The sequence below is a fragment of the Hyaena hyaena genome, unplaced genomic scaffold (genome assembly GCF_003009895.1).
Source record: "Hyaena hyaena isolate Hyena2069 unplaced genomic scaffold, ASM300989v1 scaffold_4, whole genome shotgun sequence".
Taxonomy (NCBI): Eukaryota; Metazoa; Chordata; class Mammalia; order Carnivora; family Hyaenidae; genus Hyaena; species Hyaena hyaena.
In genome coordinates this window covers 9,340,807-9,356,423 of record NW_024080636.1, presented here as the reverse complement: position 1 = coordinate 9,356,423, position 15,617 = coordinate 9,340,807, and the positions used below count along the sequence as shown (strand labels likewise).

Here is a 15,617-nt window from a genome sequence, read left to right as displayed (position 1 = left end):
CTGATGGGATAGGGTCTTTCAAATACACAGAACCCCAATGACACCAACCTCCATCATGACACAGAAACACCCCCATGATGAGAGGAACCTCCATGGTGACAACAGGGAACCCACAGTGACAGAGGACGGAGAGGGACCCACATGACAGGACCCCGGTAGAGGCAGGCACCCCTCCCTAACAGATCCCTTCACGGTGACACAAGGAATCCCCGGTGGCAGGTGCATCCCATAATGACCACAGCGGCTCAGAGTTCCAGAGATCCCCCCCCCATGACAGAGACCCCGAAAATGGCATCAGCCCCTCCACGATCACGGAGGACCCCAACCATGCACCCGGGAGTGGCGCTCCCCCTCCGCCCGCGCGCCCCGCGACCCCGCCCCCCCGCGCCCCCCTCACCCTTCACGGCCTCGCCGCGGTGCAGCGGGATCTCGCCCTCGCCCTGCGGGCTGTGCGCCTTCACGGCGATGAACTTGCGGCCGGGGACGGCGCTGTAAAGTTTCCGCTTCGGGCCCCGGGGCGGCGGCGCGGGGGGCGCGGGGGGCGCCGGGCCGGGGCCGGGCGCGGGGCCGGGACCGCCGGGGCCGCCGGGCCCGCTCGGGCTGTAGACGAACACGTAGGTGACGGACGCGATGCCGGGGGGCAGCGGGCACGCGAAGCCGGCGCCCGGGGCCTCCATGGCGCGCGGCCCGGCCCCGCCGCCGGCCTCACCGCAGCCGCCGCCGCAGCGCCCGCCGCCCGCCGCCCGCCGCCGCCCGCCCGCCCGCCGGGGGCCCGGCCCGGGGCCGCTCCATGGGCCGCGCCGCCGCGCCCGGCCCGCTCCCGCCAGCGCACGAGCCGCGCCCGCTCAGGGCTCCGGGGCCGCGGGGCTGCGCTCCCGGGCGCGCCGGGCTCGCTCCATGCCGCGGCCGCTCCTCGCGCCCCGCCTCCTCCGCGGCCGGGCTCCTCCCTCTGCGGGCGGCGGCGGCGGCCGGCCCTCCTCCCTCTCCTCCAGCGGCCGCCTCGCCGCCGCGGCCCCGCGGCGGGAGAGGCCACGGGGCGAGGGGCACCGCAGCGCACAGAGGGCGGAGGAGGGGTCGGGCTGAGGAAGGCGGGGAACGCGGTGGGCCGAGCCAGGTGGGAGCAGAGGAGGGGCTGGGGGGCGGCTCCGCGGCCGGGAGGGGCTCCCCCAGCGGCCCGCCCCCAGTCCCCAGCTCAGGCCTTGGCCTCCTCCTCCTCCGGGCCACTGCCCTGTGCTGGGCGCTCAAATCCTCCTCCAGACCTGCGTCCTCTCCTCCGTGATATCTGCCCCGGATGCCCATGCCCACTTCGTGCTGACCACCTTCCCCTGACAGCTCCCCGGACCTGGGCACGGGGCCTGAGGCCTCAGCCCTCCACCTTCCCGGTGCTAAAAAAAAAAAAAAAAAAAGCCTGCACTGGCTCCCTAGTAGCTCGGCAGCCCAGATCCACATTCTCAGGCAATAGCCAGGCTCTCTGGGACGGTGAGGATTAGCTACACTCCTGTCACATGGTTCGGTACCTTTGCTTCCTCTGGGCTATTCATGATGCTGTTCCCAACACTTCAACTATTCTAATCCTACTCATCCGTCCAGTTATTAAGTTACTGTCACTCAGCTACAACTCCAGTTTTCTCTGCCCTGCTCTGGGATGCTGGGGTTGGGGGGCGGGGGGGGGGGTGGAGCGGGGGCGGGGGAGGAGGCTCGGCCACATATTGCAGGGGGCTAAAGGCTCCTAGCCAGGCTCTACCAATAGGGGGTGCTGGTGGGGGGGAGGGAGGGAGATGCCAGACAAGGCCTCCCTCTACAACATCATCTCCCCACCCCAGCCCGCATGCAGCTCAAATGCCACCCTCTCTCCTTAACCAAAGGCCATCTCTCCCTCCCAAGGTCTTCTCCCTCCCATGGTGCTCCAAACTTCCTCAGCCCCCTCCTGGCCACTCACCAGGAGGCCTCCTTACCTGAATCACTGCCCACCTAACTGCTTCTTAGTTCCCAGGCCCTGCTGTCAGTTTCCTTCTGACACCTTTAGGACTCCCTGCTACTTGCTCCTACCACATCTGGCACTCCAAACACCTACTAAAGGTTTGTAGAAAAGCAATAATGATCCTGCCAGCCACACAGAGCAGGGAGCTGGAGCCCCACAAAGACCGGGTCTCAGTTCTATGCTGGCTAAAAAGGTAAATGAATATACAAAAAAATAAATGAAAGCAGGGCATCTACAGGTTTCTGTTTCTGTAAACCTGAAACTTCCCAAAGTTTGTTCTTTTAGCCACTGGGCCATCCTACCCTTAAGAAATTCACGGGACGTGCAGAAGCTTCAGGGGAGAATTAAGGTGATTTGGAGCAGGACAGACAGCCTTGGAGTCTGGGCAGAGACACGGAAAGAGAGGAGACATCACAGGCCACAGCTGCATGAGCAGGGACAAAGGCAGAGGAAGAAATGGCTTTTATAAGCTCGTGCTGCACCCCAAGCCCTGTGCTGAACACTCAGGCTTAGAAACTTTGGGAACCAGGTCTACCTGGGTCCCAATGATGCCGCTTCCTAGTTCTGTGACTTTAGAAAAGCCACTTACCCCATCTGAGCATCAGGCCCTCATTTGTAAAATAGTAATAGAGCACAGCCTCATGTATGGCCAAGGTGAAGTGAAATGATACACATACGCTGCTCGGCCCAGCTGTCATCTTGAAAACAAAGTGCTGTTTATGTAACCCACTGAACAATGTGTCCTCAGCACCTCCTATGTAACTGGCTCTGGGGAAGCTGTAAGAGGACGGCTCCTGCCCTCGAAGTGCTGGGGAGAGAGACGCCTTAACCAGCATTGGCTGGACTATGCTGTGGGCCAGAGGATCCCAGTAGGGATCCATCAGCTGCCCAGGTTCCGGAAGGCTTCCTGAAGGAAACCACCATGTGGAATTAGTTCTACCTTACCGAAGAGAAACCTAAGCATGGAGTGATTAGCTGTCACCCAGTCAACAGACGCCAGGTCTGCACTGGCCCCAACCGTCTATCTGCAGGGCCAGTGCCCACTGAGGCCAGTGGACTTCAGCCCAGGCTTCTTCCTCTAAGTGCCAGAGATGCCAAGTCCCTCCCATATCCCTGTTTCTCAGGGTCCCAGTCCCAGCACTAATGGCAAGGGGCAAAAAGTAGAACGAGAGAGTCCTGTGGTTATACAGGGCTGGACAGGTGGGGGAAAGACAAAGACTCTCCCCTGGGAGACTGTGATGGGGTCACTCATAGGCTTCAAGCCCTCGTGGAGGTGAGGCTCCTCCATTCCCCAGCCCCTCACCACAGCCACCCAGCCCGGCCTCACCTCGCAGCCTTAGTCCTCCTAGCACTGCACGGAACTTTGTAAAGCACAGAGCTGGCCAGACCCTCTCCTTCCAACATGCTCCCTGAGCTCTGTTCAGGGCAAGTCCAGCTCCAACCAGATCAGCGTGGACAGGGCCTCACCTTCTTCCGTTTCCCATCCAGGGAGGCCCATCTGGGGGCCTGCAAGTCCCCCACCCCAAGCCTCAGCCCATCACTGTAGAGGTGCCAGGCACCACTAGCCTCTCCCTGCCTCTCCATGCTGGTTCCTCCTGTTTGGGTCCCAGCACCCCACCCACCCAGACCCTGCCAGGGCCTCCCAGACCCCTCCTACCTGATCTTGCTCTGGCTGCCCCTGCCTGCTGTGGGGCCACCGATGTCATTCTCTTGGTCACCATCCCGATCCCGGTCTTTCTCCTCCTGCAGCCGCTGGAGCAGCAGCTGATGGGGGAGGCTTCGCAGAGAGGGTCCAGGAGAAGCTGCCGGCTGCACCTCACCCTTCAGGTTGATGTCACTGGCTGAACGCTGCAGGGGCCGAGGGGAGGCCAGGCCACTGGGGCCAGCCAACCGCCGCCGCTTTGCATAACTGGGGGTTTCCCTGAATGGTACTGGGGTGGGGGTGGGGGGCACAGATGAGACTCTGAGCAACCAGATAGGGTGACCAACTTACCCTGGTTTGCTTTCCAGATTTTAAAACTAAAATCCTATGTCCCAGGAACTGCCTCAGGCCTGGGCAACCAGGACAGTTGGCCAGCCTATGACTGAAGCTACCATCAGGGATCGCATCCCAAACTGCCTCTAACTCTAGCTTCCGGGGTAGAAGCCTGCTCCTCCTGTCAGCCAAATGAGGTCTTGGGTGTGCTCAGATCTGCTCTCGGAACTGTCCATTTCACAGGCTTCATCAGAGACAGAACAGGCCACATGATAAACCTCACCAGGGTACTGCTATCCTGGACCATCTATAGTTGACTATAACAAGGGAAACCATAAAAGATGTTCTAGACAAGGGTTGGCAAACTTCTGTAAAGAATCAGACAGTAACTATTTCAGACTTTGTAAGCCATATAGTCTCTGTCCCAAGGACTCAACATTGCCATTCTAGCATGAAAACAGCCACAAACAGCAAATGGGTGTGGCTGAGTTCCAATAAAACTTTATTTAAAAAGCAGATGGTGAGTTTAAAAAAAACATGATCCAACTGTATGCTATTTACAAAAGAATCACTTTGGATCCAAAGACACAAGTAGGTTTAAAGTAAAAGGATAAAGGAAGATATTTCATGTCAATAGTAACTAAGAAAGCCAAGTTGCTATATTTATATCAGACAAAACAGACTTAAAGATAAAGTGTTATAAGAGACAGAGGACACTGTATATTGACAAAAGTGTCAATTCATCAAAAAGATTAATAATTATTAACATATATGTGCCATACAACAGAGCATCAAAATATATGAAATAAACATTAACACAGTTGGAGAAATAGACAGTTCTATAATAATATTTAAGACTTCAATACCACACTTTCACTAATGGATAGAACATCTAAAGGAACAATCAATAGGACATAGAAGACTTCAGCCAATTAGACCTAACAGATGTGTGTTTAGAACACTACAGAAAAAAAGAGCAGAATACACGTTATTCTCAAGTGCACATGCAACATTCTCCAGCATAGACTATATGTTGGGCCACAAAACAAGTCTCAATAAATTTTAAACAACTTAATTCACACAAGTATCTTATGCAATCACAGTGGGATGAAGCTAGAATTTAAGAACAACAATAACAACAACAAACTGAAAAACTCACAAATATGTAACAATTAAACAACACATTCCTAAACAACCAGTGTATCCAAAAAAATCACAAGGAGTTAGAAAACACTCTGAGAAAATGAAAACAAAAACACAACACATCAAAACTTATGGGACGCAGCAGAGGCCGTGCCAACAAGGAAATTCATAGCTGTATACAACCATATCAAAAAAGGATAAAAGTCTCAAATCAATAACCTAAATGTACATCTTAAGGAACTAGAAAAAGAGAAGCAAACCAAACCCAAATCTAGCAGGAGGAAGGAAATATAAGGATAGAAAAAGATAAATGAAAAAGAGAACAGAAATATAGAGAGAATCAATGAAAACAAAAGTTGTTTCTTTGAAAATATCAACAAAACGGATAAACCTACAGCTAGACTGCCTTAGAGAAAAAAGAGAAGAGGGACACAAACAATTAAAATCAGAAGTGAAATTGTGGCACTGCTACCAATCTTACAGAATTAAAAAGGATTAAAAAAAGAATACAATGAGCAATTGTATGCCAACAAATTAAATAACTTAGATGAGGTGAACAAATTTCTTGAAAAAAACAGAGATTACCAAAACTGACTCAAGAAGAAGAAAATCTGAACAGATCTATAACAAGCCAAGAGATGGATTAGTAATCACCAATCTTGCAACAAAGAAAAGTCCAGGATCCCAGAGCTTCACTGGTGAATTCTACCAAATTCTAAAAGAAGAATAAACACCCATCCTTCTCAAACTCTTCCAAAAACTAGAAGAGGAAAGAACACTTCATAACTCGTTTCTATAAGCAATTAAAAAATAAGCAAAGGACTTGACATTTCTCCAAAGAAAATATACAAGTGGCTAATAAATACATGAAAAGATGCTCAACATCATTAGCCATTAGGGAAACGCAAATTAAAACTACAATGAGATACTACTTTACACCGACTAGAATGGCCATAATTAAAAACAAAAACTGATGATTACAAGTGTTAGCAAAGATTTGAAGACTTTGGAATTCTCATACGTTGCTGATGGGAATATAAAATGATGAAAAACAATTTGGCAGTTTCTCAAAAAGTTAAACATAGAATTATCATATAGCCCAGCCATTCCCCTCCTAAGTTTATACACTAAATAATTGAAAACAGGTATTCTAACAAACACATTTCACACATGTTCACTGCAGCAATATTCATAATAGCTGAAAGGTACAATGACCCAGTGTCCTGTTGGAGGGTGTGTAGATAAACAAAATTTTATAAATATAAATGATGGAATATTATTTAGCCATAAACAAGAATGAAGTAGTGATACATCCTACAATATGGATGAAGCTTGAAAACAAGCTAAGTGAAAGAAGCCAAACACCAAGAGTCACATATTATATGATTCTATTTATATGAAATATCTAGAATAGGTCAATCTGTAGAGACAGAGAGGGTGTTAAGGGTTGACAGAGACTAAAAGAGAGGAGAATGTGGAATAATTAATGTATACACGGCTCCCTTTTCAGGGTGATGAAAATGTTTTGAAATTCAACAGATCTGGTTGTATAACACTGTGAATATATTAAATACCACTGAATGATTCCACTTAAAATAATTAATTTTATGTTGTATGAATTTAACTTAAATAAAATATAAAACCTCAATTTTAAAGCCTCAACTTCAAAACAAACAAAAAAGCAGACTGTGGGTTGAATTTAGCCTGCAAAGCCTCATTGACCTCACTGACCAGGCCCTATTCTAGACTCCTGTTAGCAAAGTGTGGGCAACAGACCCTCAGCCTCACCTCAGAGCTGAAACTCATTGGAAATGAAGACTCTGAGGCTCCGCCCAGACCCACTGAGTCAGAATGTACACTTAACATGATCCCTGGCGGGATGCCTGGGTGGCTCAGTCAGTTGAGCGTCCAACTTTGGTTCAGGTTATGATCTCAGTTTGTGAGGTTTGGGCTCTGCGCTGACAGCTCAGAGACCCCAGAGCCTGCTGAGGATCCTGCATCTCCCTCTCTCTCTACCCCTCCCCCGTTCACACCCTGTCTCTCTCTGTCTCTCAAAAATAAACATTAAAAAATTTTAACAAGATCCCTGGCGGTAGCATGAGAAGCACTTCCCTCAGGCACTATGGGACAGCAAGTCGGTGAGAACCTGCCCTTGAAAGCATGTACAGGAGAGTTGGAGAGGAGAGTGTGGACCCTAAGTTGGCCCGAGGTGACAGAGGTGAGGAAGCAGAAGTAACTGCTCCCAGGCCTAGCAGTCTGAGGACTAGAGAGCTGCCGACAGGCTTCAATGTGTCACGTCCCTTGAAGGGAAACAGGACCCAGCCTACCAGACCCTCCACTCGGGCTCCTTCTCCGAGGAAGAAGAAGGATGACGGATGGGCAGAGCCTCCCTCCAGCTCTTCCGTGTACAGGCCCACGCAGGGTCCCCAAGCTGGGGTGAGACACGGCCACTTGTGAGTGTCACTGAGGGAGTGTCTGTGGACTAAAGGTGCACAGAGGGAGTAGGGTGACAAGGACAAACCCCGGATTGCCCAGGTCCAAAGACAGGCTCTGCCCTTGACCAACCGTGTAAAGATGGACTGACAAGAACCATTCATTAAGGGGTTGTCGAGTGACCTAAGGTAACAAAGCTTATAGTAAATACTAATGAGTATATTACCTATAGCTCAGGGACACCTGGCTATGCCATTTAGGTGTATGTGTGATGCCTGAGCAGGTTAGGACACATGGCCAGCAAAGCCCCCACACAGGCACTAACTGGTGTGGACACCTGCTCTGTACATCAGCTCAGCAACAGCGTGCCTAACTCCAACCAGGTGCTCACACTCCGGGTCATCCAGACAGTAAATCATAATAACGGCGACCCTAGGGCCCTAGCATCTCTGTCCACATCAGGAAAATGAGGGGCAGCTGGAACCTTCCTCTCTCTTGGCCAGGACCAGATACCCCCTCCCTCCAGTCAGCTGGACCAAGGCCACCTGCCAGAGTCCAGACACACAAAATCAAATCCCACAGCAGGTTAGACATGGGAAGGGTATGCAAATAGCCATATTTTACTCAAGAAAAACTGAGGCACGGAGGTCCTAAGTAGCTCTCCCACGGTCAAACAATCACGAGAATATGGAAAGATTCCACATGTCCACAAACCAGGGTTCTCCCAGACTAACAAGTGCCTCCGAAACACTTACCAGCCCCAACCAGACTTTAACTGAGCCCTCACTGTCCCTAATTCAAATCACAAACCTCACCGGGGTCCTCTCCCAACCACGCCTGGACCCAAATTCTCCGCCATGTCATTAGCCCAGTCGTTTATCCAACACGTGCCTACTGATGCTCACTGCACTGGAGCTACTGCAGCGGTTATGTCTGCCCCTCCCCTCTTAGAGACCTGGTCCATGATCATGGCCCCCTGACCTGCCTCAGACATGAGAGGCTCATAACCAAGCCTCATTTGAGGAGGTCTGTTCAGGGAGACTCTACAGAAGAAGAGTTCTTAAACATGAATTTGCTTGGGAGTCTGTGCTCCACAGAGAACCTTGGGGAGAAAAACCTGGTCCACCCAGGACAGAGAGAGCTGAGAAGGGCGCCCCTCTGTGGCCAGGCAGCTGGAGGGGTGGCCTTTCCAGAAGGGGAGGCCTACCCTCTCCCATAGCCCTGCTTACTTCACACAGGATAGAGACAGCAGAATTCTAAGCACAGGTCCCAGAGAGGCCCCATACCCATCACTGACATGGGAGTGGGTGGGGACCTCCCTGAGGCTCCAGTGTGATGGATCTGCCCATACTTCTGCCTGACCGGTGGCATCTCCTGGTTTTTCTTCCGGGACCACGAGTCAGGCATATACTGGGCTCCCTTTGACATACTGGTTCAGAGCTCAGCACATCCCCACCACTGTGCTTTGTTTTCTTTATATAATCTTGTCATACTGAAGCACACTTTGGGTCACTTAAACTGGCTCTTAATCCAGGCTAGAATGACAGACTGAGGGTCAACGACTCAGGTCCACTGCCCTCTGTCCCCTGCTGGTGCTTTGTATGACCTAACAGGAGATGAACCTTGACCCTAACTTTCAACCCCACTCTCAACCTAAATCGATCCCTAAACCCAGCAACATCCCTAATCCACAGCCCTAACCTACCCACACTCTCGACCCTTACTCAGACCCTTTGTCCACTCTACGCAGGCCCTTCCTTCGGCACATCCCCCACCTCAGGACCGCCGACCTATGTATAGCTCGGAGGAAGAGGCTCAGGGTAGGAAGGGCTCCCCTGTACCATCCCCACTGACCCCTGTACCTGTTAGGGCCCTGACAACCCCCACAAATCCACATCCAGCGGGGACCTGGGTTGAGCAGAACTCACCAACGTCCGAGTCTTTGTGGGTCTTGATGACCTCTGCGAGCTCAAAGTTCCCTGCGATGATGGCCACCTGAGGAGGGAGGGCGAGAGGGGGCTCAGGGACGCCAAACCTGCCCCTCCGGCCCCTGTGCATCCTGCCTGGGCTACTGTTGTGGGGCCTTCCTTGGTGGGGGCCCGAGGCTCGGACCCTGGCCCCTGTCTAACCCACCACCCTATTCTGCTTAGGAATGAGAGGTTTCCTGGGACGTGAGACTTTCAGAGCTAAAACTAGGACAGGCCGGGCCTATAGGTCACCCCCCTGATCCTGGTCACAGCCCTCTACACACACCAGCACGGAGGCAGGGTCAGCGTCAGCCATGGCCTCAGATCTGCTACCCTCCTTCCCTCACCCCTGCATCTAGTCATCCAATAGGCCCTTCCAGGCTCATTCAAACCTATCAGGCTCTTCCACTGCTGCGTCTGCCCCCTGACTGGACAACCACAGAAGGGTCTACCTGTTCTCCTCACGCCTCTGACGAGACCTCCGAAAGCCCTCACATTCGCTGAGAAGAGAATGCCAGCTCCCTCCATGGTCCAGAAATCTCCCCTACCCACGAACCCTGGGCCGTACAGAGACCCTTCATGTGCTCATCCCAGTGCCACCAACCAAACCCGGCTGGAGAAGGGGCTTAGAGACATCACCTGAATTCAGTCAGGGGCTGGAATCAATACTCTCACCCCTGGTTTGGCCTCTGTATCTGCCTGTCTCTCAGGTCAAGCCCACAGTAGTTCTCCCCTGACCCCAGAGCTCCATGACCCACCTCTCTCCCTGGAAGGAAAGCAAGGAAACCAACCACAGGGAACTTCCCCCTTCCCCCGCCACAGACTGGGCACTGTACTGGCCCCCCCCTCCCCAATTCCTCTACCTCACCCTGAGCCAATCCTCGAGTGAGAGCTCCATTATTGCTTTACAGGGAAAGAACCAAGGTCCAGGGAAATCAAGTCACACAGAGACAGACACCCATCGGTCAGCCTCATGTTCCTGTAAATCACTCTTGTACCTGGAAGGCTGTCTGGCTATTGTAATTGCGGACATCCTTATTAGCTCCACGGAAAAGCAGGACTCGAGCACAGCTTTCCTGTTGGGAAGGTCGGAGTGGGGGGTCACAACTGGCTGGCTGGAGAGGTGGGGTCAGGACGCAACAGCATGCACACACCCCGGGGCACAGACAGGGGTGCAGGGCACACACACCCACACCTCCACGTCCAGCGCACATATGCATAGCATAAGCATCAGCACATCATGTACACACACAGGTCCACTTGACCCAGAAAGCCCAGGTGTGCACAGTTCACACAAGGGACATGTGTGTTCAGAGAAGAGATGTGCACACACAGGCCTACAAGGCCACAGATCACAGCAGGACACAGAACATGCACTCAGGAAGCAGCACACAGGACCGGACGCGCGCACACACGCAAGCACTGTACGGGGGCACGTGCGCACACACATGCATGTGTACGCATGGAGTCACACCTGGTTATAGAGGGCGCAGATGTGCAGGGCTGTGTTTCCTGAGGCGTTCTGAGCCCCCATGTCAGCTCCATAGAACAGCAGGTGTTCCAGGTGCTGCACGTGCCCAAAGCGGCAGGCCTGGGGGAGAAGGGAGGTGCTGTGGGTTCCCCAAACAGAGCAACAGAGCAGACCCTCAATCCTACAGATAGGGCCGGGAAACCCCGAACTCCCTGACGGAGCCAGGAGCCTCAAGCTTACCCCCAGACAGAGGCGGACACTCCCCACCCTCACACTCCCTGCCTACCTGATGGATCTCCTGCCAGCCATTCTCATCAGTGGTCCCTAGCTGGGCGTGGTCGTGAAGGAGCAACTCGCAGCAGAGGGCATCCCCGCCCCCCAGGGCACTGTGGTACAAGGGCGTCAGGCCGCGGCTGTCCTTGTAGTCAGGTGAAGCGCCCAGGTCCAGCAGGGTCTGAGGGCAAGGAGCCTCGGCATTCATGCGGGGCCCAGCTTCCTCTCCCTGCTGGGCCACGTGCCCCTCCAGGCCAGGGCCCCACCCACACTGACCGTCAGAGCTGCTGCATTCCGCTGGCGCGTGGCACAGTGCACAGCAGTGAGCCCATCTCGGGTGCGGAAATCCAAGTGAGCACCGCCATTCCGCAACACCTTCAGCAGGTCGGTGGCATTGTCCAGCTGGGCCGCAAGGCTCAGGGGACACTCTGGGTTCAAGGGACAGATGAAGGTTAAGGTCTCAACCATTCCAAGGCCATGCCCCTTCCTGCTCTGCTTCTTACCTCCTGAGTCAGGATCGTGGAAATTGGGGTCCAGCCCCTTGTCCAGTAAGCGGGCTACCTTGTCCGTGCTGTGCAGCTGGATGTAGTCCATGAACTTCTTCAGGTTTGCCTGGAACACGCAGCCATCCCGGTCAGCTCAGCAGCACGGCTAATATCATCTGACTGTCACCCACCTTCCACCAGGAAGCCTCAGGCCACCTGTGGAGCATCTACTGCCCCATACCCCCAGTCTCACCTGTCACCCTACATCGTGACCTCGTCATCCCTTCATACCACCTTAAGCCCTACACCCCCACGATGGCCCATCCCAGCTTAACTGGGCCCATGTGCTGCTTGAAGTCCTTTCCTGCATCCCAAGCCCACTGCAATGATTAGTGTCAGCCCAGCCAGCCCCTCATCAAGGCCACATTGCCCTGGCCATGCCCCCCTGAGAGTCCCTACCCCAACGTCACCCCTGGCTCCTCCCCCCAGCTCTGGTGCCCCAACCTGCCCAGCCTGGAACAGCCAAAGAATTACAGGCAGGAGCTACCCTCACCACAGCCCACGGTGGCCCATCACTCCCAAGGTGGCCTGCTCCTTCCTCCTCATGAGATCATGGCAAGGCAGAGCCCCACCCCAGAGGCCCTTCCCCTCCCATGAGTGGCCCCTCCTGTGACATGACTTTGACTGCCTTTCATTCATTCACCGAGTCATGCATCAATTCACTCAGCAAAGCCTCACTGAGGCTGGTGCTACAGAAGCTACATGCACAAGGCAGGTGCCCTGGCTGGAGGCCCCAGGTCTTCTAAAAACAATCAGAGTATATCAGAAATGGGAGAGAACCCCATTGGGAACCAAGGTAGGTCTGGAGAATGAAATGACATTCTGGAGAATGTCAGGGTGCTCCTGACAGGGGAGAGACCTCAGCCAGACCCTGGGCGGATGGTGTGGGGGTGGGGTGGGGGTGGGGTCAGAGTCCAGGCAGGTAGAAACACAGGCCTGGGGTAAGGAGTTGAAACTCACTCTAAAAACCAGTGGGACTCATGGAGATCAATAGTCACCAGTGTCCTAGGAATTGCTCGGAACAGTTTTAGGGAAGAGGTAACCACTTTGGGAGCAACCCAGAGTGACAGGGTCAAACACTGGGGTGAGTGGAGAGAGAGGGAGACCTTTCCACCACAGTCTCTGCCCAGCCAGAATCACGGTCTCTGACCCCTATGTGCCCCAGGGGCAGCAGAGAGACCTGGCGTGGAGGCCCCAGGGTCACAGAGGGGTCACTGGGACCCAGGGGTGACAGTGCTCAGATCCTTCTCCTAGAAGGAGACAGGCTCCAGAGATTATCAATGATAAGTCCAACAAGCAAATGTCCGCTGGTCACTGGAGCCTGAGGTGGAAGCTGAGGGAGTTGGCCTGTGGGTAGGGGCTAAGGCACCCACACTGCCTCTCCTACATTCAGAGAAGGCAGTGAGGTGCCTCCCAGAGAATACTTAGGGTCAGGCCCACTGAGCAATGGTGCTCAGCAAGTACGCCTAGGCACAGGGTCCCAGAGGCAGACAGATTTGGGTTCAACCACAGCTTCACTGGCTGCACACCTGTGAGCAAGTCACTTCACTTCTCTGGGACTCAGTATCCTCATCTGGGAAATGGGATAATAATAGTCCCTCCCAGGAGAAAATTAAGGAGGTGCCCGATCATGAGTGCCTAGCACTGGGCGACCACTAAGTGCTAGGCTCACTGTGCTCCCCACCCCTTCCCAGGTCCCCCAAATGAGAACACCAGGTGCCTGTTTCTTTCCATCCCACCCCCACCCAGACACCATGCCCTGTCATATTCCACCCACACCCAGCGCCGGGCCCACCAGAGGGGTCAGCCAGGGTCTGTTCTGACTAGAACCCATCACCAGACCACCCCCACAACAGCGGCGCCCAGCCCTCCAGCACAGGCTGCGGACCCGTTCACAGGAGAAAACAGGCTGAGCCGGGCTGGAGAGACTGTGCGCAGCCCCCAGCCAGGGTGCGGGGTGCTGGAGCTCAAGGCGGGCTCTCAGAAATGTTTAAGGGCCGTTTCTGATATCAGGAAGCCCAGCTAGGGCGGGGGGGTGAAGACAGCACTGCTCGTGGGGGTCTGGAGGTAACGGCTGGAAGCCCTTCTCTGTGGCTGCCTCCTTACCTTTGTGTGAAGCTTTGCAAACTGCTTATCATCGATGAGGTTCTGGGCATAAACTCGCCTCTTGTATCGAAACTGCTCAGGTAAAGAAAAGGCACAGAACAGGCACTCACCTGGGCTGAGTGAGCAGATGCACGGACAAAACCAAGCCCTGCTACTCACCCTGCCAGCCACACAAAGCTCACGCTGCCACTGCCACAGAGCCAACACCAAGCTCCGATGGGACGCATGCCTGCTGTCCTGCCCCACCCTTCCTCTCTCATTCCCACCCCCAGGACCCCCTGGAAAATCCCACTCCTCTTCCAAGACCTCATTCCAGGCTTCCCTTCCCGGTATGTCCTCTCTGAGAACTCACCCTATTTCCCTGTGCCGCCAAAAGGCCAGGCCAACTTCGCGCTCGGCCACCATGATGCATATTTTAACGCTCGTGGCACTTGCCGCCGCCACCCCAAACTACAGCCTGTGTCCCCACGTCTGACAGCGCATTCAATATCCTTTCCATTATTCAGGGGGGAGCAAACGAGAAAGACTTAGGTCTGCCTTCAGAGACTCCATGTCAGGGGAGGGGACAAATGTGCGTACAGGTAACGCGCCGGCTCACTCTACACACTGCTCTGCACACTCACATCCCACTCTGCAGAACCACGGTGCGTCCCTACCGCACAAGATGCTGAGTGCACACCACACACAAGGCTCGCCGCCTGTGCTGCACACTGCTCGCACCTCACACGCTACACACACCACACACTGCGCACCGCACACACACGGTACGTACCGCTCGCTGCGTCGGCCACACACAGCCCCCCCCCCCCCCCCCCCCCCCCCCCCCCCCCCCCCCCCCCCCCCCCCCCCCCCCCCCCCCCCCCCCCCCCCCCCCCCCCCCCCCCCCCCCCCCCCCCCCCCCCCCTCCCCCCCCCCCCCCCCCCCCCCCCCCCCCCCGCCCCCCCCCCCCCCCCCCCCCCTGGCGCCCCCCCGCCCCCCCCCCCCGCCCCCCCCCCCCCCCCCCCCGGCACACACACACCGCTCCACACTAACTCTTCTCGTCCGCGTCCGTCGCTACCGTGCCCTTCACTATTCTTGCCACGGAACAATGTGGTCGCGCCCTGCGCGCTCGCTTCCTCCCTGGACCGCGCACCCCTGCCCGCCACTCACCTCCAGGTAGGGCAGGGGCGTGTCCAGGTTGGGCGGGTACTCCTGCAAGAGCCGCTCCTCGTCTAGGAACTTGCCGGCACGGCCCCGGGAGGGCGGCTGGAAGAGTCCGTAGTTGAGCGCGTCCTGCAGGCTGTGGTTGAGGGCGCAGAGCACGCGCTGCTTGGCGGCCCACACGGGGGCGGCCGGGTCCAGGCGCAGGCACTTCTGCAGCGGAGCGAGCTCGTGAGCTTGGCCCGGCCCGACCCCGCGCAGGGCACCAGGTCCCGGGAACCCCCCACACCACTCCACCCTACCCTACCCCACCCCAACCCCCGCCCCCTGCAGGAGTCCGAGGCTCCCCAGCCCTAGCCGCCGACCCCGCGCCTCCGCGTCCGGCGGGCGAGGACCCGCCCCGAGGGCGGTGCTTCTCTGGGCCCCGCCCCCGCCCGGCCGGTGGGGAGGGTCTCCGCGGAGGTGGCGGGGGAGGGGTGAGTAGCCGCGGACCTGGGGTCTTCCGCGCCCGCTTCGGAGTGCGCGGTGGGGGTGGGGGTGCGGGGGGGGGGGGCTGGGCGAGGAGGGCTGGGGCGCTGCCGGG

The 15,617-nt window shown here is 55.5% G+C and overlaps 1 protein-coding gene across 3 annotated transcripts in view; it reads right to left on the bottom strand.

Annotated features, from left to right (window-relative positions):
• The window catches only part of SHANK3 (SH3 and multiple ankyrin repeat domains 3), a 48,996-nt gene that overhangs the window by 32,972 nt on the left and 407 nt on the right, over positions 1–15,617 (bottom strand). For all 3 annotated transcript variants that reach the window (XM_039235385.1, XM_039235395.1, XM_039235404.1), the window contains exons 2-11: positions 15,044–15,247; positions 13,895–13,966; positions 11,747–11,855; positions 11,520–11,671; positions 11,257–11,424; positions 10,974–11,090; positions 10,498–10,575; positions 9,461–9,527; positions 3,639–3,912; positions 398–600 (exon numbers count right to left, since the gene is read on the bottom strand). In XM_039235385.1, coding sequence (XP_039091316.1) covers positions 398–600; positions 3,639–3,912; positions 9,461–9,527; positions 10,498–10,575; positions 10,974–11,090; positions 11,257–11,424; positions 11,520–11,671; positions 11,747–11,855; positions 13,895–13,966; positions 15,044–15,247 — 1,444 coding nt within the window. The remainder of the gene's footprint in view (positions 1–397; positions 601–3,638; positions 3,913–9,460; positions 9,528–10,497; positions 10,576–10,973; positions 11,091–11,256; positions 11,425–11,519; positions 11,672–11,746; positions 11,856–13,894; positions 13,967–15,043; positions 15,248–15,617) is intronic.